Source organism: Populus trichocarpa, chromosome 11 (genome assembly GCF_000002775.5).
Source record: "Populus trichocarpa isolate Nisqually-1 chromosome 11, P.trichocarpa_v4.1, whole genome shotgun sequence".
In the NCBI taxonomy this organism is placed as follows: Eukaryota; Viridiplantae; Streptophyta; class Magnoliopsida; order Malpighiales; family Salicaceae; genus Populus; species Populus trichocarpa.
In genome coordinates this window covers 18,102,119-18,127,553 of record NC_037295.2, presented here as the reverse complement: position 1 = coordinate 18,127,553, position 25,435 = coordinate 18,102,119, and the positions used below count along the sequence as shown (strand labels likewise).

At 35.3% G+C, this 25,435-nt stretch overlaps 2 protein-coding genes across 12 annotated transcripts; both read right to left on the bottom strand.

Annotated features, from left to right (window-relative positions):
* Positions 1 to 1,970: 1,970 nt before the first annotated feature.
* Positions 1,971 to 12,739, bottom strand: LOC7455043 (vacuolar protein sorting-associated protein 54, chloroplastic). Of its 4 annotated transcripts, none has more exons than XR_002976825.2 (19): positions 11,762 to 12,739; positions 11,376 to 11,438; positions 11,205 to 11,284; positions 10,509 to 10,626; positions 9,916 to 9,993; positions 9,151 to 9,307; positions 8,900 to 8,988; positions 7,779 to 8,035; positions 6,667 to 6,838; positions 6,500 to 6,583; positions 5,985 to 6,400; positions 5,511 to 5,664; positions 4,908 to 4,989; positions 4,656 to 4,735; positions 3,988 to 4,149; positions 3,413 to 3,480; positions 2,826 to 2,906; positions 2,439 to 2,701; positions 1,971 to 2,220 (listed from the first exon to the last, which is right to left on the bottom strand). XR_002976825.2 is itself a non-coding variant. In XM_024581492.2 (18 exons), the coding sequence occupies exons 1-18, from the start codon at positions 12,578 to 12,580 to the stop codon at positions 2,566 to 2,568; spliced, it is 3,096 nt and encodes a 1,031-aa protein (XP_024437260.2). In that variant the 5' UTR covers positions 12,581 to 12,739; the 3' UTR covers positions 1,971 to 2,565. The 4 variants fall into 4 exon arrangements, 1 of the variants encoding a protein (XP_024437260.2); XR_002976826.2 differs by having other exon boundaries at positions 1,971 to 2,201; XR_002976827.2 differs by having other exon boundaries at positions 9,916 to 9,990.
* A 3,202-nt stretch (positions 12,740 to 15,941) lies between these two features.
* Positions 15,942 to 23,271, bottom strand: LOC7455042 (uncharacterized). 8 transcript variants are annotated; one of them, XM_052445669.1, is made up of 14 exons: positions 22,986 to 23,270; positions 21,268 to 21,868; positions 20,789 to 20,973; positions 20,575 to 20,655; positions 20,445 to 20,486; positions 20,299 to 20,343; positions 19,700 to 19,804; positions 19,221 to 19,347; positions 19,024 to 19,104; positions 18,674 to 18,799; positions 18,322 to 18,386; positions 18,137 to 18,242; positions 17,911 to 18,015; positions 15,942 to 17,169 (listed from the first exon to the last, which is right to left on the bottom strand). In XM_052445669.1, exons 1-13 carry the CDS (start codon positions 23,010 to 23,012, stop codon positions 17,915 to 17,917), a joined length of 1,692 nt encoding a protein of 563 aa, XP_052301629.1. In that variant the 5' UTR covers positions 23,013 to 23,270; the 3' UTR covers positions 15,942 to 17,169; positions 17,911 to 17,914. The 8 variants fall into 8 exon arrangements, 6 of the variants coding, with proteins under 6 accessions (XP_052301629.1, XP_052301628.1, XP_024436686.2 ...); XM_052445668.1 differs by lacking the exon at positions 15,942 to 17,169 and having other exon boundaries at positions 17,545 to 18,015; XM_024580918.2 differs by lacking the exon at positions 15,942 to 17,169 and having other exon boundaries at positions 17,545 to 18,015; positions 19,700 to 19,786; positions 22,986 to 23,268.
* Positions 23,272 to 25,435: the final 2,164 nt, after the last annotated feature.

Sequence of the window (25,435 nt, the reverse complement as noted above, 5' to 3'; positions counted from 1 at the left end):
AACCCTTCACCAAAATGGTCAGAAATTTGTGCTTATCTTGGATCCTGACATGTTCAAAGGAAATATCTTCACATGAAAATCCTCTGAACTCTAGCAATCTGCTTATTAGAATAGAGAAAACAGAACATTTCGAAGAATTCTTTTGCTGCTAAAGTGGATTTAATGAGTTGACGCAGCCTGAAATATACAGGTTAGGATTGAAAGGAAAATCAGAAAGACAAAAAACAAAAGGGCTATGGTAAAAATACTAAGGATACACAAAAAAATATCCCAAAACAGACCCGGACAACGGTTTCCTGCCATCTTCCCGCTGGTCTGTCCTGTCAAGGAAGTCCAGAGCCATTAATTCCGTATCTGACAGCTCATCCTCCAAAATCTCCTTCACTAAGAGTTTAAACTGCATCTAATTCTTCTACAGGTATTTATGTAAACATAACCTAGAACTTATGATAGAGGAATGGAGACTGATGCTTTTATTAAACGTGATGGCAGTCCTTGTATATTTGTTTTTGCTTTTAAAAAGTGTTTTTAAAAAAAATTAAAAAAATTTTGTTTTTGTTTTTGTTTCAAATTAATATTTTTTTGATATTTTCAGATTATTTTAATATACTAATATCAAAAATAATTTTAAAAAAAATATTTATAAATAAATAACACTTTGAAAAGCTTAGCATACTTTATTCGGTCAAATTCCAGACTGTTTGGAATCCCAATGGTTGGTGCTGACATTTGCGGCTTTCTCTCAACGATGGATTCAGGTAAAATTCTTGTTTGAAATTTTCCTTAAACTTGGTGCCCTCTACTCCTTTCCAAGATGCCATTCAAACAAAGGTTCAAATCGCTGACAGCTTGATCTCTGGGAGCCTGTTGCTGCAGCGGCCAAGAAGGTTATCAGCCTGCGATATCAGCTCCTTCCATACTCTACACCTTAATGTACGAGGCACACACTAACAGGATCCCCATGGCGTGGCCTCTTCTCTTTTCATTCCCTTGAGGCATCCAAACATACAAAATCAACTCACGGTTTCCAATCGGTAAAGGTGTGATGGTGTCACCTGTCCTGACATGAGGAGCAGTTTCTGTTGATGCCTGCTTCCCAACAGGAAACTGGTTTGATCTTTTCAATTATACCAACTCAGTTTGCATCGATTCTGAACCTGCTGATCATATAAATGTTCGTGTTCACAAAGGAAACATCTCTTGGTGGTTCTTAGCAGCAGTGGAAACAATACAAGGCAAGTTTGCCTAGATGATGGGGGGAAGCACAGAGCTGGGAGGGAGGAGAGAATAAGAGTTTCGTGAAATTTTTCTGGTGGAATTGCAGGGAATAAAGTAGCTGCTGGTTCAAATGTCATAAATGGAGAATTTGCTTCTGAGTAAAAAATGATATAGAAAAGGTGACATTCTTAGGACTAGAGAAAACTAAAGGTCAGTTTGAAGACTAAAAGATTGTTATTGCTATTTTAATTCATTTTGGAGAAATCTTAACAGCTTTTCTATGTTCTTGTGTTTTTAGTCAAGATTTGGTTAATATCATAGAACAGGAAAAACAGATACAATAGGACAAAAATATGTTAGGTTAGAGAGACAGAAATATATAAATAATTTCATCTATAAAATAATTTTAAAGTAAATTTATGTATGTTCAAAACAAAAAGTCTATTCTATCTCAATTAAAACCGTTTCTTTAGCTAACCAGCTTTAATGAATTTTAGTGAACACAGACTTGCACTAGATCACACATTACTCCCCATTGCCAGAAATAAAATAAGCCATTGTTTGCACAACACCATCGCTGTTTGCAGCCAAGATTTAAAAAATTATATATATATAAAAAAAGGCATACACAAACCATATTGACAATGTACCCACCCTGTAAAATTTTTGCAAATTAAACGTAGTTGATGATATCTTCAGGCTAATTTATGAACCAGTACATGAAGATAAGAAAGAATGGAAGACAGACAAAATGAACAATGAAATCGTGTTTATGGTACTAGAATACAATTATCTCAAGATTAAGCAATCGAGTGCATCTGAAAACGGCACATGGAAGAACAACTCGATAGCTAGAACCAGCTGTTCACTATTTCAAACAATTAAAAAATTGTATTATCTGCAAACTCCTACAAAAATTCTGCTTCAAAGACACTTCCTTCTGCAACATTTCAATGTTGATACATATGCTGTCAACTATTTACCTAAAAGCAATCAAAACACCTGAAATGAATTCCAATGATCAGAAACCAGCAAACTTTTCCATGCACGGAATCTGGTAGGGAAAATCATTCATTGCAAAAAGGGGATGGTACATCTATCCAGTATCTTGATGGTTTTTCTATGTTCATAGTAATTTGAATTCTTTACCCCCCCTGAAGGATGAAAAAAGAATACAAGAAGCAGATAAAAGAGTTTGACAACTCAGAACAGAGAAGTACCTCAAATTTATGCTACAAGGCAACTGTATAAGTTGAGAGCTGGTTCTACCATCCCATATCTTCCATAAAAATCATGTTACAGCCACACTAGAAGAGCAACCAATTTGACACTTGATGATGACATTTTTCAGCCAGCTTCAGACCCGAATCTTTGAACCAAAAATTCATCAAGTTGTCCCCAATTTGGGGTACCCGATTCACTCAAGTTACCAGAAGGTAATGATCTGATGCATCCAAGGATAAGTGTAATATCCCGATGAAGCCTGTTATATGGAACACAAATAAAGACAACTTTAGCTCAGGAAAATGATTTTCCACACAGAAGAAGACACCATTTAATACGCAGAATACTACTGGATGCACATGTGAGTAAATAAAAGGCAGTACCTGAACTTTGCTTGCTGACTGCTGATCTCCATCCGTGAAAATGCTTCTGAAATTTCTTTATGAAAGATTGTAACCACTTGCCTGAAAAAATCATTAGCAATGCAGGAATAAGCATTTTCTTCAAAATCCAAGGGAAAAAAAAGTTCTTGGGATTTGAGATTTGCTCGGTTTGTTTTCATGAGAATATATTTTTCATCAAGATATAATGCTCTGGATACTGTGGAAGCATTTAACATCAAAAACATTCTTAGAAAATAAGTTAGAACTAGATGCATCCATTCTAGAGATGACTTTCTTTGTTTAATCAGGCCACACATTGAAGCCAATTTCAGTTCAAGAAGATTATTAAATAGATAATCTGTTAAGAAAAAAAAACAAAAAACAGGAAGAGGCACCAAAAACTGCCTCAATATCAACTTCAAGACATTTTACCTCAGGCTTTTTTTCATCATTGGACTATGCATTGCACGACCATGAAATGAAAGTCAATACTCTACATTTTGTAGCATGGAACAGCATAGACACCAAAGTATATGCTGAAATTGTAGCAATCAAGTATTATTCACCAAGTTAAATTTAAAACTCACCTGAAAATTGCTTGAATATCTGCTTCATGTAAAGTTCTAGATAAGATTCGTTGAAGATAGGTAACCTCCTGCAACAAATTGAACAGCTAATTAAGTCCAACCCTCCTAGGAAAAGTTTGATTGAACAACTGTAAAGAGAAAAAAAGCACCTCCCAAATTCTAATATTGTGCTGATTATAAAAGGCACTCGAGCTCAAATTTCTTAAATAAGGCTATTTAGCAGGAATTTTCTAGATTATGTTCTTAACTAAACAAGCAAAGACAAAGTTAACATCGGGGTTGGAACACTTATCCATATCAATATAGGCAGCCACACTAGTTGAGGATTCACAATCAGGAATCAAAATGAGGACTGTTAGCATGCAGTAAATATTCACCAAACAACTCTATGCAGTGAAAAGACATCTGCATATCAACCTGCCATGTCTCCCCACACTTAAGTCTTCCTCAACTATGTGATCAGAGTAGGTATATTTGGAATTTCCAAATTGCCAAAATCTACAGTATGAGGACACACAAGCTTTTGGTGTATTAGGAAGTTTCGAAGTTGGAACATTCTAATTTACGATTAGTACCTTTACAAGCGTTAGAGCAAAAGGACTAGGCTGTGAATCAGTATCTACAGGTCTATTCCAGCTCTCAACAATCTGAGGCAGACTACGTAGATGATGCAACAACCTTTCCCTCATTATCTGAACCAGCTTTGTAAGTATCTCCTCTTGATGAACCTTGTAATCCTGAATTAAGAAACAAAACCCTGTGATATATGAAACTAAACATAAACACCTGTGCGTCCACACACAAAACTAAGTTCCAAACTACAAGAATCCCCCAAAAAAAAGGCATTGAAAGAGCAGTTCCATGAGATCTTCACCCCCATCACCCGCCCCTCTCCAAGAACATGAAGAGCTATGTGCAGTGGAAGTAACTTGATATGATTGGGAAAGAAAAAAGAAGAAAAATATATATTGAACTGGGGAGGGGGGGGGATAGAAATACTATAAGTCAATAGATGAATTCATTGTCATGAAGAAGCTATGTGTTCCTTTCACCAAAGGTATGTACCATGGCCCAATGACAACCATGATGCTTGAACTCATCATAAATTGCATGCATTATCAAATTTGAAGATTGCAAAAGTTTATGTCTCATGCACACCATCAATCAGTAGCAACAGAACTAATCAATTGAAGTTGAACGCATCATAATATTTGCTGAAGAATCAACTTAAACAGACACCTACCTGTGCTACTCGATCAATCTCTGACAACAGTAATACTTTCCGTGCTTCAGGTACTTTAAGGAAAAGAACTCGCCTGATTTCTTTGCTCAGACAGGAAGCACAAAGAAACTTAGAAACTTCAGATAATGAATGAAGAGCTCGCAATAAGAGTGGAAAAAAAGCTGTCTTTAAGACTGTCCATGCACATAACAATTTGGAACAAGAACACTTGTTAACTAGCTGAGGTACCAGCATCTCAGTCTATCAACCTACCAGGAATAATGGCATGTACAAAACCGATGACTTGACTAGCAAGGGCCAAGTGCTTTGAGGTAATAGACTTCAGACCCGACACCTGCAGCATGACATTGACCCCACTTAGTAGATAAATCAGCAACCAAGCTCACTTCAAATTGATTGTAAATGAAAGAGTATAAAATAAAATAATGCAAACAGGATGAGTGAGAGAATAAAATGTGCATGGTATATCAGTTTGTTGGCAGGCACAAAGATAGATAAAGAAACCACTCAAGGCAAGACTGTGGCGTTTGGGGAATCAGTGGAGCACTTCAAAGCTATCAAGGATGAGATATCAAATAAGTACATTCGATCTAATAAGTACCTTGTGTCAGAATTGAGAAATTCTCTGACTCAAATCTTTAATATTCCCTTATTTATTACCTGTGTCTACAAACTGGGATAACTGACAGAACAAAGATCATAAATGCATGCAAGACAAAAAAAGCTTCGTTTGTCTTTATGATATTAACCAGAAAATGTTTGCAAAAAATGATATTAACCAGAAAATGTAGACCTTTTTCTGAGCATTAGGTTATTAAAATACAACAAATTGTAGAATGCAAATCTGACTTTTACCTGCATGGCACCAGCTCCAAGAATAAGTTGGCAAGTCCTTGTATTGAAGAATTTTAAGATCTCCACGACACGATGAACAACTTCTGAAGATAGTGTTGGCAAAAAATTATTCATATCCATGTATTCTGACAACATCTTCAGCAATATTAAGCCACTGAGAAAGAATATACACAAATGGCATCAGCAAATTGTTCGCTTCAGAAAGTTCTTTTGATGGTTGAAAAATAAAAATAGTTTGCAAAATGAAAATAACAATACACGGTAAGGAAATCTGTAGATGATAATCAGTCAAATACACAAGAGAAAGGTAAAGTGTCATCAGGTAATGGAATGCCAAGCCACACTGGCAATAACTAATGGCATTAATTATGTATGGGATGCAAGGATTTCTAGAGGAAATAAGGAAGATTTTGTTGAGGAATTCGCAACCACATGCAAAAAACTGAAAAAAAAAGGTAAAACAAGAAAACTAACCAGTTTACCATGTGATAACCAACACCTCCACAAGAAAGTGTTTGGGAAGTAGATTTTCCACGCTCCTTCGCATTATGATTGTTACTATGAGCTGATGAAGTTGCAGCTATGACTTTATTGCTTTCAGTTGCCTCTGTTGAGGGAGTAGATTTCTTTTGCACAGAATTTTCCAAAGATATATCTGTAGAGTTCATTTGCACAAGTTCTTGTTCAGCATTTTGTGCTTCAGCATCAATCACAAGTGAACCATCATTGCCTGTGCCCACTTCACCATATCTGGTTGTCGCATCACCTTGAGTATCATTTAGGCCCACAGATTCAGAATAAAACAATGAAGCAACAATGGCCTGAAATTCATCAGGGACATCTACTTCCACCCACATCTCCTGATCAAGCACTGCCCTAATTTTTGTCATCTACATCCATCAAGGTAAAGGTTAGCCTGAAAACAAATTGCAAAGGTCTCACAAAAAACAAAGACCTAAATAAAGGGGAAGCTGGAAAAGGAAACTAACTCGCATTTCATGCTGGAAATCAACAAAAGCTTTAGCCTGTGATTGCATTGTTCCACGAATACTATAACCCAACCTTCCACCAATCTGTTTATGTTAGCATACAAACAGCATCACAGACACGAACAGCAAATTGTTTTCATTATGTAGAAAACTAAATAGCTGAATACCTTTTCAGTGGCAGTTATAAAATCTTGGGTGATGTTGTATATGCTTAAAAACTCCACCAATCTCAACTTTGGATGAAGAAGAGCACGGACACCAAGGAGCTTTGCCCATCTTCCATGAGCAGCATCACAAGCAGCAAAGACAGCTTCTGCATTCTCTCTCAATACATCGGCTCTGTCAAAGATTGTTACTTTCAGAAAACTACAAAGATTCAACAAATTTTTAATGAAAATAAAAATGAATCAACACCAATAATTTGGGGATGGAAACTGGAAAACCCAACTGAAGGTTCAACATTCCCTTCGTTGCCAGTCTTATTTCAGCAGGCACTGCTCTAACATCAAATGGCTAGATGGGATTTGAAGGTGGCCAAAATACCAGCCTATAAGAGAAGTGGCAGCCAGGCAGTGGCTAAGTAACAAGGGCAACTTGAAAAACCCATCATTGCAACAGAGCTTCTGATCATCATCAGCACTTTGGAGAGTACCTCCAAACATGGAGGCATTCCCAACCTTCTTCAAGTTTATTGATAATTCTTTTTTTTACAGCACTCTAAACTGGAAAGTTACTTGATGCCCAGTTCAGTTCAAGTTGTAAGAGATGGATACCAAATAAATTCATGCTCAACTATACTATTCCATAATAGATCAGGGTGAAGGAAAAATATAACTAATCCTGTTAAAATCTCTTTGGTATTCATTATATGGAATTTCATAACAGTTTTTAAATCTTTTCTTTGCCAAGATATTACTCTATAACTAAAATGAAGAAGATGGCACCTTTTATTATGAAAAGTTGTTATACACAAATAGCACGAAACATAGCTCTTGAACTCAGATCCTTAAATAGAAACAACCCACAAATTTCCATAAAGATAAATTATAATTATAACAGATCTTATAATTATAACAGATCTGATCACAGGAAAATATCATGAAAGAACTCATAAAATAAATAACCATAACGTTGTACAAAATTATAAGCCCAGCCATTATTTATGTTGTGTAGTGATTCTTGCAACATCGCTTTTTTATATAGTGTTACTCTCACTTAAAAGCTTAACATCACTCGAATAATATTGTAAAACTATCACAACAAAGGGACAAGAGTTCACCTAAAATTTCTTGAAATATTTGAGGGACTTGCTGCATCATTTGCTTTCAGCTGAGATGAAGCAAACTTGGAAGTACTTCTCTGTGGAGAAAAGGGGAGAAGAGAACCACCTAGACCATCACTCTCATGAGCTGTTTCAGCAGCTGCTGCACCAACTGCAATTGCAGCAGCAACTGAATCAGCAGCATAGTGTCCGTCAACGCTACACATAATCCACTCAATTGCCTTTTTCACTTCAGCAGCCCGCACTAAGTGTGCCTGCATTCACTAAAAGAAAATAAATCATATTACTTCTTACTTAAAAGGCACATAATGAGAGAAAAAAATAGAAAATTGAATCAAGCTATGAAATCATGTCTATGATAATCAAGAAGTCAAAATTCAAACCAAGTTCACCATAAGCATAATTAGAAATTAGCAACCTAAGTATGAGTTTTTATAAATATATATAAAAAACAATACTGAAGAATTAACCCCAAACCAAGGAAAGAAGGTGAAAAAAATAGAAAAATGCAAATTGGATTACATCATACTGTTAGAACTTCAAAGTACTGGCTTATGCGACGTGTAACAGTTTCTTGAAAAGTGGTTCCCTTGGTCTTACAAATAGACTACCTATTAAAATGGGCTAAAGCCCCCCATAATTTTGCAACCAGTCCATCCATCCAATCAACCTTGGACCACTGGACAGGCTAAGGTGCAGGGTAGACTACTATCTACTACAAACACGAATTCTGACCTGGGTATTCCATGCTAGTTCATGTGCCATGATTATATGAATAGTTCATTAAAATTACCAATCAAATCACAAGCAGGTTTAGTAGACAAGCACACTCAGTTCTATGATTACACAGTTTAAGCAAACTCAACACTTCAGTTTGAGTCCATAAGATAGATTCCTCATTATAATGTACAGCTTGTAAACCACAAACTCTTTTGAGCAAGGCCTAATCCAGCAACTATGCCCCCACAAAAAAATTAGATTTTGGTGGCAACAATCCACCTTCATTACATTCAGTTGGCCAGTATATCTCGGAATTAAAGTAAAAAATCACATCTAGTACATCATCAAGAACCTTAGAAACTATGTATTGAGGAAGATACTTGTGAAGTATACATTACCTGTACAATGTTGAAAATAGCACTTAAAAGTAGCACAAAATTTTCGGATGACAAGCTCCTTAACTTGCTTGCAAGTGATAAACCTCCACCTGAGTCACTCAGAAGTGTTAAAAAAGGAGAGATAAAGGAGCAGAAACAGATACCAAGTAACTTGTCTGCAATCAAAAGTGCATCTTAAAGAAAATAGACAAGTTACTTCTGAATTAATAAACTCAGGGGGGAAGTGTTAAAATCTAGTATTATGTACTTACCATCTGTATCTGCTGTTCGCTCTGCAGGTGTGAGATCTGACTCCAGAGATTGGGCTGAAAAGGTAGGAAGCAGCTCTGCAACCGCATTCTTAATGGTGTTTTTCATACTGGCTGTAAGGGTATCTCGGTATATTCTCAACACAGGGGGGAGCTTGGCCTGAAAGAAATCACTGAAACAATGAGTCCAGTGCTAAACCAAGCACAATCAACTAGTTCCCCATAATCATTACTGATAAGCTCAAATTGCAGTACTGATAACAACTAACATCTGACAAACATGCTGAAGGATGGAACTATCTCCAACAGTCCCTATCAGGATCTGACTTCAGTATGACCATAATTTGAAAGAGTCTTATTGGATACAAGTAGAACCAGAAATTTATCCTACCCAAACTGGAAACAATATTTGATTTCTGGAATTTGAACTTACAAACTCACTATGCCCAAACAGTTCTTTCCTGTTTCTCTCGGTTAAGCAAGCCTTTCTATCAATGTGAATATCTTAAAATTTACTCATGTTGGGTAATTCATATAAAATCCTAAAACAAGAACCAAGATATGGAACCAAGGAGTAAATATCAACAGCAAGAGTAAAATTATATAAGTGTTTAACAGCAACAAACAACAGAAGAAGTTGTAACAAAGGCAGGTCAGAATAAAAACAAGGGGCAACTACATCAAGTCCATGAGCCAACTCTTCAAACAAAATATTCTGAGGGGAAAAATTTAACTTCAGAGACAGCATTTCCATGAAATAAAACTCACAGTTCTAAGTAACCCAACAATGAGAGGAAGAAGATGATCTCGAAAATTGGACGTCTCTTCATCATCCAACTTAACCTGCTAAACATGACAAAGAACAGCAGACATTACTGACCAAAATTCAATAAAGAAGATAAACTAAAATAGATATACTAATCATTAGAATAAACTAAAATAGATATACTAATCACTAGAAAGTCTGCAGAAGAACAGCTAGAAAAATTTTATTAGGCAAATCACAAGCATTAGTGAGATGGGATACACGGACATCAAGTGCAAAACCAACAACAGCCACTTATTTCCAACTTTATATGCTTGATAGTAATAGAAATCACGAAAAAGACAAATATCATAAGAATAAGCACAATGACAGGTCCAGCTTAAATGTGCTGGAGTGAGAATCTTAAGGTAAGACGTAGTTCATGACTCAAGGCCATGATAGACTAAATAATTTACATGCTGTATTAAACGTCTTAAAATGACATGAAATTCAAATGAATGCTTTCATGTCTACAAATATAATCATACTAAAGTACCCAAAAAAACCACATGTTCTTTTTCAAAAGAAGAAAATGGATAAGTGAAATTAAGCTTACTTCTTCATCTATTCCATTCATATATATGGAATCCCTGGCTTTTGCTTTGGATAAAAAAAGCAAATCTTTATCCCCAGCACCATGTATTGAAGCTCGCATAAATTCTGCTGAAAGGATGCTACAAAAACAAATGTAATAAGTTACAAAAGACCAACTAAATGGCATACATTCCCTTCTCTAAATTAAATGATATGACATTTTGTTTTGCATTATGTAACAAGCAGCACACTTCTCACAGTTAACTACTTGACCTGATAGCTGGCAAAATTGCAAATACAAATAAAAGAACAAGACATCGTACACAGAGCACTAGGACCAGCCAATCTTAATAAACTTAAGGCAAACCATAAAATCCCATAAGCAGAAGCCAAGCAAGATAAAAGCTTATTTAATAGCCATTGCTGTAATCCACCCCCTCCCCCTTAACACTGCCCATCATTTGGAGACCTCATCAGGAAACTCTAGCTCAATCAATCATAGGTCTTCTTCCAACTTAAGAACAACCCTTCTGCCTCTACTCCTGACATTCCCCACTACCAAATTTGACCCCAAAACCATATCATCTATGGAAAGATGCAGTCATTTTGGCAAATATGAAGAGCATAAAGTGATAAATAGCAAAACCAATGCAAATGGCAGGTCACATTGGCAAATAACTGATGCAGTCATATTTTCAGAAGAAAAAAAAAAGGATACCTGTTTATGGACTCTATTGCAGCTGCCACATGATCCCGAAGGTGACGAAAACAATGTAGACCAGTCAGCTCATCTCCATCCTATCAAAGACAGAAAACATAAGATTTCAAGCAAAACAATATGCATGTAACTCAATCAAACTTCTCATTACATCCATAAATCAAAATATACCAAGAACTGCTGCAAATCATCAGTAACATCCAATGCTCCGGCACAATCTGCAGATGCAACAAGCTGTATACCACAAAAAATTAACTTCCATTACAAATCATCAAGAAAACCGAAGAGCAACACCTCTATAACATATTTTTCATAACAAACCTATCTATGAATAGGCCCATCATTCCCTCTCAAATTTCGAATTAATCAAACAATATGCAATGCTAATTACCGATTAAAGCACCAAAAGAGCCTAATTAACCTAATCTAGGGTCATACATTAATTCCTATCAGTTACTTCTAACTTCACTCGATACGGAAAACAACAATCGAGCAAATATACTAACAAATTCAACTTAAATCCAACTAAAACAAACAAAAGGGCACACAAGAATTACCAATTTAAGCGTGGAGAGAGCCTGATTAACATACAAAATAAGCCTCAACTTATTCTGCAAAGAAACCAAATCCCCTCTACTAACATTCAGCTCATGAATCTCCCTCGCCGACTCCACCAAATCCTTATCCAAAACCCTAATAGTCTCCTTCAACTCCCTGATCCTCTCACACCCTTCCACAATCTTCCCATTCAAATCCTCCAACTGCCCTTGCGCCTCGAAAAACGAATTCGACCGCAACGATATCTCCTTCACCAAATGCAACTCCACCACATCCAAATACTGACTCAACTTCTCCTGCAACATCAAATTCGCCGCCGCATTGCTAAACGGACACGCGGCATGAAAGGTGGGCCCGTCTTCCAACGCAAAATCCTCTTTAAAATACAGTGCCGGAACTTCCCTCAAACACGCAACCAGCGCCTCCCCTTGCCCTACAGCAGCCAAATCCGAATTGGACTCCGCATCCGCCAAATCCGACTTCGATTCTTGATCAAGGTCGTTATTTTTAGAGTGGTTTTTGATGTCTTCGAAGCGGGAGTAGGTGTCGGAGACAGCAGATAAGTAGGGGAGGAAATCCGATCGGGAAATATCAGGTGGCGGTTGTTTGGGGAGTATGGGGGAGAAATCAGGAGGAGCTAGAGTGGTGGAGGAGGACCACCAGCCGAGCCAGGCGGAGGGATCGGTGGATTTGAAGGAGTGAGGGTTGTTGAGGATGGAGGAGAGGTTTTGGATATTTGTGGTATCAGATAGTGATTTTTTGAGAGGGGAATTGGAATTGGAATTGGAATTGGAATTGAAGGAAGGGAGAGAATCCATGGCTTTGCTAGCAGTGTATCTAGGGATTTAGGAATCTGATGGAAGGCATGAAAAAGGACGAAATTGAATATAATTGAATTCCAGAGGGTTGGATCTAGAGAGAAAGGAGTATTTAGGATCTGAAGTGAAGGAAAGGAATTTACAGAGGGAGGGGAGGGAGGGAGGGAAAGAGGGAGGAGAGGGTGAAGGATCTGAAGTGATTGGGCCGATGAAGAATGAGTTGGGCCAGGGTGATATTTGGGCTGCGTCTTATAATGGTTTGGACTGATGGGCCAGTTTGGATTAATAGGATCACGATAAAAAAGCCTGAAAGTGGGAGTCCTTTTGGGTTTCCCGAATTACTCCTTCGGTGGGACCCATGTATGGTTACCGTGGCCCTATATCGTTACTCAGTTTGGATAATGCCTCGTAAAAATTTTTAATTAATCAATCAATACGAATTAATTATTTTTATTAAAATAATTTTATTTTATTTATAAAAAATTAAAATTAACTCTGTTGATTTATTAGTTTATTAAAAATTCATTCGAGTGAATTGAATTACACTTTGCTAATATTTTTTTATGTTCAACTTAAAATTCAATTTTAATAGAGCATAAATCATAAATTTTCTAAATCAACTAATATAATTGAGTTAGATTTAATAATAATAGTATGTGTCATTAACACGTACCATCATTACTAAATTCATGGAGCTGTGATTTGATCTTTAAAACTTCATGAATTTTTTATTTTTATTATATTGTTTAGATACAAATTATTCATTTTATATTTTAAATGAACAATAACTTTTACTTGGTTGAGGGGTTTCTTGGTTTTTTATGCTTTAAATGCACAGTAAAATAACCATATGAACTTTAAAGTAAAAATAACAACTTATACTTAAGAGAACTTTGGTCTTTTCAAAACAAGTTTTTTGAAATTATCTATTTGAATAAGGGATAATTAAATCTTTGAACATATCTACAAATAATTTTAAAAAAGTAGTTGACGTGTACGTAGCACGTGACAATAAGTAAGAGTGCATGAGTTATTTGGATGATGTGTGTGGCATCTTTCAGTGATCAAACTTTATCATCTGTGATAGTGTTGGAAGCGACGTGTCATCTTCTTCGTAGTGGTGGGGATTGTGTTCATAGCAGAGATGTGGTTGGCCTCCGGTGAACTTTTTTCCTTTCTTGTCGCTTTTCTCTCTTCTAACCCAAAAATTCATGCCACCCTTTCAAAAATCAATTGTATCATCCACTTTGTATTCCTATCAATCTTGGTCTTAATTTTTTTTTATTACTATTTATTTTGCTTCTAATGCTTTTTGAAGTTTTATATTTCAATTTCATCATTATGCTTTTTATTTATTTAATTTTTATATTTGATTTGATCTTCATTCTTTTAATTGCTATTTTTTGTGTTTTATTATTTTCTTGGTTTATTTATTTCTTTCAATTTTTTTCCTCATCATTTTATTTCATTAAACTTTTTTTTATCTAATTTGATTCTCATTCTCTTGATTGTTATTTCTTTTATCATTTTCTTAATTTATTTTAATTTTCAATTTAGTCCCTCATTATTTTCTTTCATTTAATTTTTATGTTAGTTTGGTCCTTAATATTTTAATTTCTATTTGTTTTACTTTTTTAATTTTAGATGATTATGAATTTTTCTTAGTAATTTTTTAGTGTTTGTCTTATATGATGTGATCGTGATCTCCTGACTCGGGTCACTGATTTCAGATATTAGCTTGATGTAACTTCGATCATTTTTTTATGCTCTTTTTTTTTAAAAATTGATTATTTTTTAAATTTATCCTTTAACTTTAGGTTATCAGGTCTTGAGTTTCATGATTTGTTTTCACTATGCTTTCTACGGGTTATCCCAGGTCACGGGTTTATTGGGTTTTTTTTTTATATTTTTTTTTAATTTAATTTTTTTTCTTCAACTTAATCCCTCGACATTAAATTATTGGCCCTTGAACTTCATAGTTTTTTCCGCTTTCCTTTTAGTGGGGTTATTCTAATCTAATATCCCGAGTCGTTATTTTGTCGAATTAAGCCGAGTTGACTCAAGTTTTTTTCAATATTTTTTTATTTGAAATAGATTATTTTTTTCAATCTCATCATTTGACATTAGGTTATTAGACCTTGAACTTTTTTATTTTCTCTATTGTCCTTTCTGTGGGGTTATTCTAGGTCATGAGTTAGTCAGGTTGACTAGGATTGTCTCCGGTTTTTCTTTCGATGTTTTTTTATTGATTTAACTTCGGTCATTTTTCTAGGACCTTTTTAAAAACTTAATTTTTTTATCCTGATCTTATATTGCGGGTGGCGAATTAGCCGAGTGAACCCGAGTTGACTCGAGTTTTTTCTTTGACGTTTTGTTTTTTGAAATTGTTTTTTTATTTCATCTTTTAATATTAGATTATTGGGCCTTGAGCTTTGTGAATTTTTTTATTTTTTTTATTATCACTAGTTGCATGTTAGTTAAATTAACTAAGTTAACTTATATTATCATCACTTGGACATTTGTTTTTAAGTTGTGGCGGTGGGAAAGGCACTAAAAGGTGGGAAAATCTATAGAGAAGTGGGAAATCGCATTTCGACATCTTAAAGAGATCCTTGTGGTCTCTGTAGAGACTAATTACAGAGACGAAAATGTTTATCCTTGTCTTAAGATGAGTTATAATTATTTGGAAAGCAAGGCCAAGTTATTTCTAGAAGATCAAGAAATTCTTACCGAGGACGTGACTAGATGTTAGACACTGACAAAGAAGAACATGTGAGAAAGCATGATTTTGTTCGCCACGTTTCTGTCCAGATAGCATCGCAAGGAGAGCATGTATTCTTGGTGAAAACTGGCAATGGAGTTACAGGAGTGGCCAAGCTATGAGGCCTTCATGGTTCTTCTATTGAAGAACTGCGGGATGAATTAGTAGGAGAGCTCAGTGGTCAAGATTGCTGGACTTGAGATCGTGCGAGCAGCTAGAAAGGGTTCCTGTGAACTTGATTGAGAGATTGGAGAACTTAGAAGAGCTATACTCTGGGGAAAAGCTTCAAACAATGGCGTGTTGCGGAGACAAGCTCGCAAGGAATCAATGCTAGCCTTACAAAACTAAATTCATTGTCTCAGTTGGCTGTATTATTCTTGAAAGTACCTGACATCAATATCAAGATTTACTAAGTGTAATCTGTGGATCTTCTGGTTTACAAACACCTGAACTGGTTCAGGATTTAAGCTGTTGCTGCTGTCAACCAACTGGCACAGAAGAACTCAAGATGATGAACAGAAAACACTATCTAGAAAAGAACAAGTAGTAGAAGAAGAAGAAACAAAATGTTCCTCATGTTTATTTGGTCAGTGCCAAATTGAGCAAGATATTCCTCAAGATAGTGCTCAAGATGGGAAAGAGCACCTAGATCAGGATACTGACAATAGGGAAAACTCGGGAGAGGTTATTCAAGAAAGTCATTACAATGAACCTGAAAACCTTCAAAAGGCTTCAGAAGAAATTGTGGAAGAAACTTCTCTTTCTCTCTCTACCCAAGTAATGCACTCAGGCAATCAGCAGGAAATGCCAAAGGAAATTGTCCTTGAGCCTGAAGTTATGACTGAAACAACTACAAGTTGCAAGACCCCAACAATAGAGACTGAGCCCGGATCATCAGTTCCAAATTGTACAAATTCTTTGACAAGGTTAACTTTCATTCCTGCTTAAACCTTACTTGCATTTGATTAACTTTTAAAGTAACATACTTAATTTGAATTTTTTGCAGCCTCCAGCTTTTGCTGAAGCAATGCGAATATATGAAATAGCAAAGTCCAAGAGAAGCTCAGGCAGAGCATCAGGTTCCTCGCAGACGACTTCCAAAACCCAAAATCTCTGAAGTTTCTGAAAAGAATTTTGATGAAGACAGAAAGAGATTAAGTGAGCTGCTCAATATGAAAGCTGGGGATCTTGTTGATGCTCAAGAATTTGAGGAACTTCAGGACTTGCTGGCGAAAGTCAATTCAGTTGGGAAAGATGGTCTCCCTATTGAGGCTCAGGTTGATGTTGCGGATATTGCCAATTCTGTTAAATTCTATGGCAGGAGCATGCTGGGCATTGGTAAGAAGAAATCTGAAGTGGCAAAGCAAGTTTAGGAAAAGGTGAATGCAGACCTGCAAATGTTCCTCGATGAACGTGGAATGTTAGAAGTTGAGAATAGTTTCAGAAAGGTTTCTGAAGGGGTTTGATATTTTTCTTATTGCTTATTGCTTGATGAATGTTCAATATACCTTGGCTATTTGTATAGTCTCATATTGTAATCTGACTGGAGTTCTAATAAAAAAATTGCAACAGTAATGAAAATAATCCTAATCTAAGACATAATCTAAGATAGATAATTCTTGTTAGAACTCAGAACTTCTTCTGGACTCAGAACTCAGAAATCTTCAGAATTCAGAACTCATAAGTGAGAGATCCTAATCCTGTCACTTCTGCTTCTGACTTCAAATTGAATTCTGCCACATCATGGAAATCCTTGCTTCTCATCATTTTGCCACCACTTACTGAGATTTATGCTTTGGAAAAACAAATTCAGGATCTTCAGCTGCAACTGCAGAACAGAAAAGAATTACTTTCTGCTAAGCAACAAGACTTCATTAGCTTGTCCATAGAAACAGTCTCTTTAGTGGAAAACAAGAGTGAATTTGAGATCATTGACCTGTGCGTTCGACTTGTGACTTTGGAGGTAGAAGAGTAAAGGCAAGAAGAAAAATGGTGCAAATACAGGGAGGACATACTTGCCAAACTCGCTACTCTGAAATAATCTGACTGAATGACAATGAAACCATGGCTGTTGGTTGCAAGAAAATTCAGAGGTTTTCACTTTAAAGATTTGAATTTGGGTTGGCGCAATGAAGCCAAGAATGTTGACTCCAAGAATATTATGGCTCAGGCCATGTCCCCACAAAAAAAGTTGCAAAGATCATGCTGCAAAATTTCAATACTGCTACGTACTCTTTTTCTATGCTGCCAGCTTCAATCCACATGGATATCATTGCCAACAAAATTCTCTCCTTAATTTCAATCCTATCACTACAGGCTCATGTCAGTGACAAGCATGTGACATTGGCAAGAGGAAACAGGCTCTATCGAATTCGAAGAGCGGGACCAAACAAAAATATAAGGACTCGATTTGATCATGCATTAGAAGGGAAATTCATATTGAATTCTGCAAGCATGGACAGATGCTTTTCTTTAAATTTATTAGAAGCTTCTCCATTGGTTTGTTTATGTATTTCCACATTGAAGTGACAATTGTATCTGCATTCTTGCTGTCTTCTTTTTCACTAACTACATTAGCCTTTTGATGCCCCACCAAATTCTTCCAAGAGACGCTCGATGGTCTTTCTTGATGTAGCTTTGTCAATCTCAAATGCCTTCATGTCATCTCTGAGACCTGCATGATCGACAAGTGAAAGAGCGTTTTAGTGTATAAGAGTGGACCTGCGTTGAACGCCGTAAAAGAAATATTTTCTATTCATATCTAAATAATCTCCACATAATGCAGAAAAACTAACCTGGTCTATGCATAGCTTTGAGTGGCAGATGGGAGGCATTTGAACTGAAGAAGGATAGCAGATTCCTCATAAGCTCCATAGATTCAGCAGAGACCAGTATCTCCCTCTAAGTTACACCAAAAATGCACATAGGAATAAATTCAGTAAACAAACAAAGAAATAATAAATCAAGAATTTCTTCATACCTTGAAGTTCTTCTCAGCATCATAATATCCTGATACAATCATGAGTAACCGAAGCTTCTCCGACTCTGAGATTTAGCAACAAAGTACTATTGGCAACTTATAGTCAAATGCCATCACATAAATGGATGGATGAAATGTTGTTAACTAGAAGACATTGTAAAAGCTAATGATAAGCAGGAGAAAGCACAAGAACAGAAAACATTTTGGCATTTGCATGAGCCCCTATGTAAAATATTCTGTTAAAGTGTTAACAATATGCTAGATTGACCATGCAAAGATATCAGTTGATCATTAATCAAGAATATGTCCATAAAATTAGATTTCAATTCTAAATGTGTATGCAGTTACTCACGCTGGAAATACTTGATTTCTTCTTTCGAAGAACGTTCATGAGCAAGAAACTGCTCCAATGAAATGCCAATGGAACTCATCCCAATATTTGACACCAGTAATCTTGAACCAGTAGGATCTGGCTTACCTGGTCAATTGCAAGCATACGAAAGGCTTTATTCAGAGAAAAAATTATCTCATGACAAGGCATAAGGAACAAAATGATAAAATTTATTACAAACAAGGTGAAAAGTTTCGATAACAACTACATTCTCTAAAATGTCTCAGGCCAATAATGAAAACTTGTCCTGGCACTGTTATAAATCAGTTGCATATTAAATGATAAATATGGAGAATAGCGAAAGTTCAGACCTCCTCTTGTCCACTTTTTAAACTCCTTGCGCAATATGTCAACTGCTTTAAGATCAGAGATATCATACATTTTGTATCTCACTGCAAAAGCAAGGAGTTAGCTCAAAGATTAGAGAAAAAGCAGCACATACACAAGGTTTCAATTGCTTGCAGCAAACTTTAAACACAAAATAGAAGTTCAGGCCAAAGAGACTCACTTATTTGATAAAGACCATTGGATCCGAAGCGACCAGCGCCATTGAGTAACAAAGTAGCCATGTACTTGTCTTTGGTAGTGCAATGAGGACTAGTAAGGTTTCCAGTATCCATTAGGATGCCAGCTAACTGATCGAAAAATAGCCAGATTTAAGAAATTTGGTAGAAAGGTCAAGATTGAATAGAAACATTCATATATTTGTCTAAGGCAGCCTGTCCTTTTGTAAACCATAAAGTAAAGGGAAATACAGGATTCTGTTGTTTTAAAGTTATTCAAATCCAACTGACAAAGAAGATGTGAAGAGAAAACCCTCAGGCAGTATAGACTTTGCACTCCTATACAATACATAGTTTTATAAGCATGTGATGGTGTTGAGAAACATATAAAGAGAAAGGTCTAGTTGGTAAATGATAATAGAGTAGAAAAACTGAAGAAAAACAAAAGAAAAAGGAAGATTTTGTCTTTAGAGGCAGTAGGTACCAAAAGTTTACTGAATCTTTGCCCTGCCAAAAGCTCAGGTGCAGTCAGGAATAACTTTTCAGCAATAAGGCTACAGCATGAGCAGTCCTGTGCAGAAGCAATAGCCTAATCACACACTTGTTCAGAGTGGTAACAGAGAAGTTAAAGCATGGAGATGACAGAAACATTTGCACATGAAATCTGTTTCTAATCTTAGTTGTCCGAGTTTTCACTAACAAAATAGTACTTTGGATGGAATGTTATTTCTAGACTGCCTTTCATTTCTTTACTTCAGCAGTGTTTAGGATTAATCTTATGTATGGATTCATAGTCCACAAAGTAGGCTAGCAACCAGGATTTGGAAGGCTTTCATTCTTCAAAAGGGAATCGATGTGGGAGAAAATTAATATATAGGAGAAACAAAAACTTGAAGTATACAAGAAAAGAAAACAAAGTGCTCATGGTGCATGATGATACAGGTTAGCTTAGAGTAGGCCCGGCGCTCAGCAGTCATCTCCACAACAAAGGCAAAAGGAGTTTCTGATATGCAGCAGATTACCTATCGTTTAGTCATTCAATTGATCTAAGTTATATAGTTTGCAAAGCTTCAAATATCATACCTGATCAACAGTAACAGTCTCCACCCAAGGATACACAGATTCACCCTGTAAAACAGACAGAAACTTTAGTCATTTCACTCTATGAAAACCAAAGGAAAGAACAAGAGAAATGTCAAAGAGAACCACCCTGAGCTAAAAAAATTCACCTTTCTGCAATTGAATACTTCAACGACCGCTTCCTTTAATGCCTGTTCAATGAGAAACACAAATAAATATCATTCTTACTTACCAATAGCTGTTTTAGAAACATAAGAAGTTTTTCCAATGAGCCACTACCTCTTGTCTTGTTGGGAGCTTGTGTCCATTCACTAGCACTAGCTTGAGACACCCGAACAGATCAAAGTATGAGAGATCAATCTGCTCGATGTAACCAACCATTCAGAAGAACAGGCTTTAACACGAGTAAGTTGGTTAAACTTTAGTTTAAATCTGTAGTTCTAAGCTACATATATGACATGAATCCAGCAACCAATTTAGTTCCGAAGAATACCTCATCTACGAAAAGTAAGGATGGCACATCAATATGACAAGAATCCAGCAACCATTTTAGTTCTGCATGAGAACTTAGGTCTGTCCTCTTCATATTAATGATAGGTACAGTGCAGAACTGGTCACTTTTGATTGTCTCATTCAAGTAGAGAGCATACATGATGGTCGAAGCGATGGATCCTACGTCTATAAAAGAAGAAAATGGAAGTCAGATCATAATTGTATTTACATGTCCTTTACAATTGCTTAGAATTTCCAAAACCTGAGTTTCAAGAAAGTAGAAGGAGTAGACTAAGTTATAGCATTGTTCCCAAACTCAATTCCCGGTAGGCTAAGTTTCTGCAAGAATCTTCATGAGTGCTGAAGAATGGTGCATGATCTTAAAAACCAATGACAAGTAAAAGACTGAATTTTGGGAGAGAAAATATCAAGAAATTAAGTTAGTTAAAAGAGTTGTCAGACTAGAAAAAAGGGAATTACCTGAGACATCTTGACCAATTACAGCATGCAAGAATTTTCCAGGAACACCAGCACTCACATCATCCTTTCTGGCTTTCAAGTATAAATTTAGCTTCATGGTGCTTTCACATGATTCCAAAATCTCAAATTGTGGGGAAAATCCATTATAAAATGTTGCGGCCGACTGAGGAAGTGGAATATTTGACAGGTTTGATTTCCTTTTGTTCAGAACAAATGATTTTTCAATCACAGGTCTTGGTAGGAAAGGTACAACTTGGTGTTCTTCGGTTGTTTCAAAGGTACCAGGACTGGATTGTTTCACTAAATGATTTGAACCATCTAAATCAAAGCTCATATCAGATTGAGAACTTTGGGATTCGAATGATGTTGATCTAGGAACTTTTGACAAAGTCCAAAATGTAGTCTGCTCGAAGGGTTCGAGAATGTCTGAGACTGAATCCTTTACTGGCAAGTCCTTAAACTTTCCAGGAATATCTGAAAAACTTATTCCTCTCAAATCACCAATATCTGATGTTGACGGAGAAATATTCTGGCTGCCAGTGTCGTTACCTCTTAACAGACCATCAAAGTATGGATTCTCTCGGCCACGAATGTACGAATCCTGCGAACCAAAAGAGAAATGACAAACTGGTAGCAAATAGAATATCTCTGTGTCCAATTACCACTTTCTTAACGCCTGTTATACTCAACTAACAGTACCACTCGCAATAATTTTTTTCTCTATGCAAGGTTGTAGATGCGAACAAACTTGGGCAGGCTGCTGAATGTAAGAGAAAATGTGCAGCAGCAATGGATTTCCAAAAAGAACTTCATGTGACAAGGACACGAGGGGCAGAGAATTCATGGCTTAGATGTTGCCTCGGAAACTCTATCTCGATCTTGATCCTCTAGAAGCTAGTTTATGTACTAGCCTGGTATATGCATAGATAGGCCTATGGGCTATGAAATCTTGAACCAACTTTCAAAGCTTCTGAGCAAAATGAGTGCATGATATTCTTGGATGATAAAATCTCTAACCATAAGGTTAATGATTGCTTACAATTTGTTCACTTGAAAATTAAATCAACCTCAAAAAAGAGTCTTGAACAAAGTATTAAATTGTTAAATACTACTGTTCTGAACAAGACTCTAAATTACTAAAGGCAACTAATCTGATTTATGAAACTGATAAATACCCTGATAAGATTATTGCTGAATATTGAAAGGAATGATCATATGCTTGCCAGTATCTTCTTTTTATATATATATATATATATAACGATTAGGGTATCCTTAATCCAGCTTTCACGTGCATTTGATTACTTGATTGTTACCTTGTAACAGAAGAAAAGAAGACAGCGAGAATAAAAGAACATGTATCCCTATAATTTATGTTATGAAAGTAAAGAAATTTTTTCCAGAACTATTTTAAAGACATTAATTTTATGTATTTGATTCTGTTTTTTTCAACCAAACAGTTTCTTATCTTTTTTTTAAATCTATCCATTATTTTCTAGGATGCTAACCAAATGCAAGGTGTCATCATGCCCCATGCCTCACATCGGTGGGTTATGAAGAATCACATTGAGACCGGGTCAATATCTATATATGCTTGTTCTGAACTTTTAGTCGCCATCCCTACTTCCTACTCCTGAATATTAACAGTCTTAACGATGAATTGATAAAGGAAAATAAAAAGGCAGACCAAGAAATGAGTAAAAAGGTTTAGACCAGCTGACCTGAGGCTTTGCTTTGGGAGGTCTCATGTTGGTGATGATGGCAATGGAGACTGAAGAGAAGAGACACAGTGAAGTGATGTTGTAGTAGTTTCGAGTGCTTTACTAGACGGCAAATTCCTAGAGAAAAACAGACAAACCTAGACAATACAGTGGTAATCTTTGTTAACATCGCCATTACAGCAGTTCTTGCAATGTCCAAAACTGCAAAACCAAAGTCTTCTTCTTGTTTTAAATGTCTACAAGCTGCTAGATAAGTTACCCGGGATAGTTTTATATTATTCTATAACCTATCATTTTTCTTTCTCTATTTACGTTATATATACATATATATCAGAAAAAATTATTGCTTCATTTGGCTGTTTTTTTATCTCTTACATGGATTGATTTCAGTTATTAGAAGTTCTACAAATTGGAATCAATGGGGGTGCATGAACTCGGGGTTTGGTTAAGCATCCCCATATTTAATTTCACATTCTATTTTTTTTTTTTAAAAAAAAAGAATCTAATATAATTCAAGAGTAAGGCATGGAGTCTGGTTTTTCATAGTGATAGTAAAAAAGTTGATAGATAAATCAACCTTAACGCTATTTAACGAAACCGTGCATGAGTTTTTCATCTAATATCAAAATAATTTTCCATTAATTTTAATTTTATATCAGATTTTAAATTTTAAATAAATCAATGTCATGTATCTATAGAAAGAGAAGGAAAAAAACAGCAATCTTCCTTAGAATTAAAACCCAGAACCAGACATTAATGATCATTAAGGTTAATTAATAACAAAAATCAAAGGTTATTAAAGAAACATCATCTGGCATTTCTCGAACATGGGCTTCAACAACTTACTCCACATAATAATAGATATATATGATGTTACCCGATGAACTGCTACTACTCATCTCATAGTTAGCAGTACTGTAGTACAAGATAAGATCATGCTACAAGGCAATCATGATGTTCATGAATTGTGACTTAATCATAATCATTGTCCGAAAAAGTTGTTTTCTTTTGAATTTCATCTTTTGACTAAAAAAATTAAGCTCTGGTTGATTGGCTTCTGGGATTAATTCTCTGTTGGCTACTTCATTGTCAAAAGCCACCTTCGGCCCTGTCCCATCATGCCAAATAAAGCTCATTAGACATGGAATTCTCCTCTATACTTTCTTGCTTCTTGATATAGACATCTAAACTGAAAAAGGCCATCTCTGTCAACCTTTTTTTTTTTTTTCGAGGACAATGTACGAGTTTCATTTTTCTTGCCCATCATGTGCCCTTACCTTATAGCTGCTGTTAATTGCTATAATTCCAAACCATCGACACGATATAGACGATCCATATTTATGATTAGATCCAGATTGAATGTGTTCATTTTTCTTGCCCATCATGTCGATGCTCTACGTTTTTTCCATGCTTAGTTTAGCGCCTGATTGGCACTGCTATAGCTTATGCATTTTAAAGAGGTATTTATATTATTTTTTATTTGAAAAAATATTAAATTGATGTTTTTTTGATGTGTTTTTAAATAATTTTAATATGTTGATATTCAAAAAAATAATAAAAATATTATTTTATTATATTTTTAATTAAAATTACTTTTAACAAATATCATGTATCATATTATCAAACACTTAGAACCAAAATAATGATTTGACATATTAGAATGTCGGTGACTAAATTTCAAGGTTTATCACTTCAATTATTTCTGGCTTTCTTTTATCAAATTTCTGTTAATTATAAGTTGCTAAAATAAATCATCAAACTTTTTTAATTTCTTTTAACTATGATGCACAACTCTTGATCACATGGTTAAGTAACCACTAACAAAGTAGATAACAACTTGTAAAGTCAAAAATTAGATTTGATAAAACCTCAACTTAAAGGTAACTCTATATCTAATAACCAAAAGTATTAGAAAAAGACTTTAACACAAATGCCCCGTTTGTTTGCTGAAAAGTAATTTCCTTTTAGAAAGTGAATTATTTTCTGATGTTTGGTAGTGTAATGGAAATAAGTTGGAAAACACTTTCCAGTGTTTGGTTATGTCATGAAAAATGAGCTGGAAAATAACTTATTAATGTTTTATTTTTCTCAAGTTTATTACAATAATGAGGAACAAATCTTACAAATTAAAAATTGAATGAGAATGAAATTGAAAAAAAAAATAATTTCATAAATTATCTCAAATAAAATAAATAATAATCAAAATAATAGAGATCAAATCTAAAAAAAAAAGATGAAGAAATTAAAATAATAATAATTAACATTTCATAAATTATTTCAAATAAAATAAGTAACAATCAAAAGAATGAGGATCAAATTTGATAGATAAAAAATTTCAATAAAAAAATAATAAGGGAAAAGCAAATAACAATTATAAAAATAAGGACCAAAGTTAATATAAAAATTTAAGAGATGAAATTGAAAAATAAATATTCAAAACAAAATATATA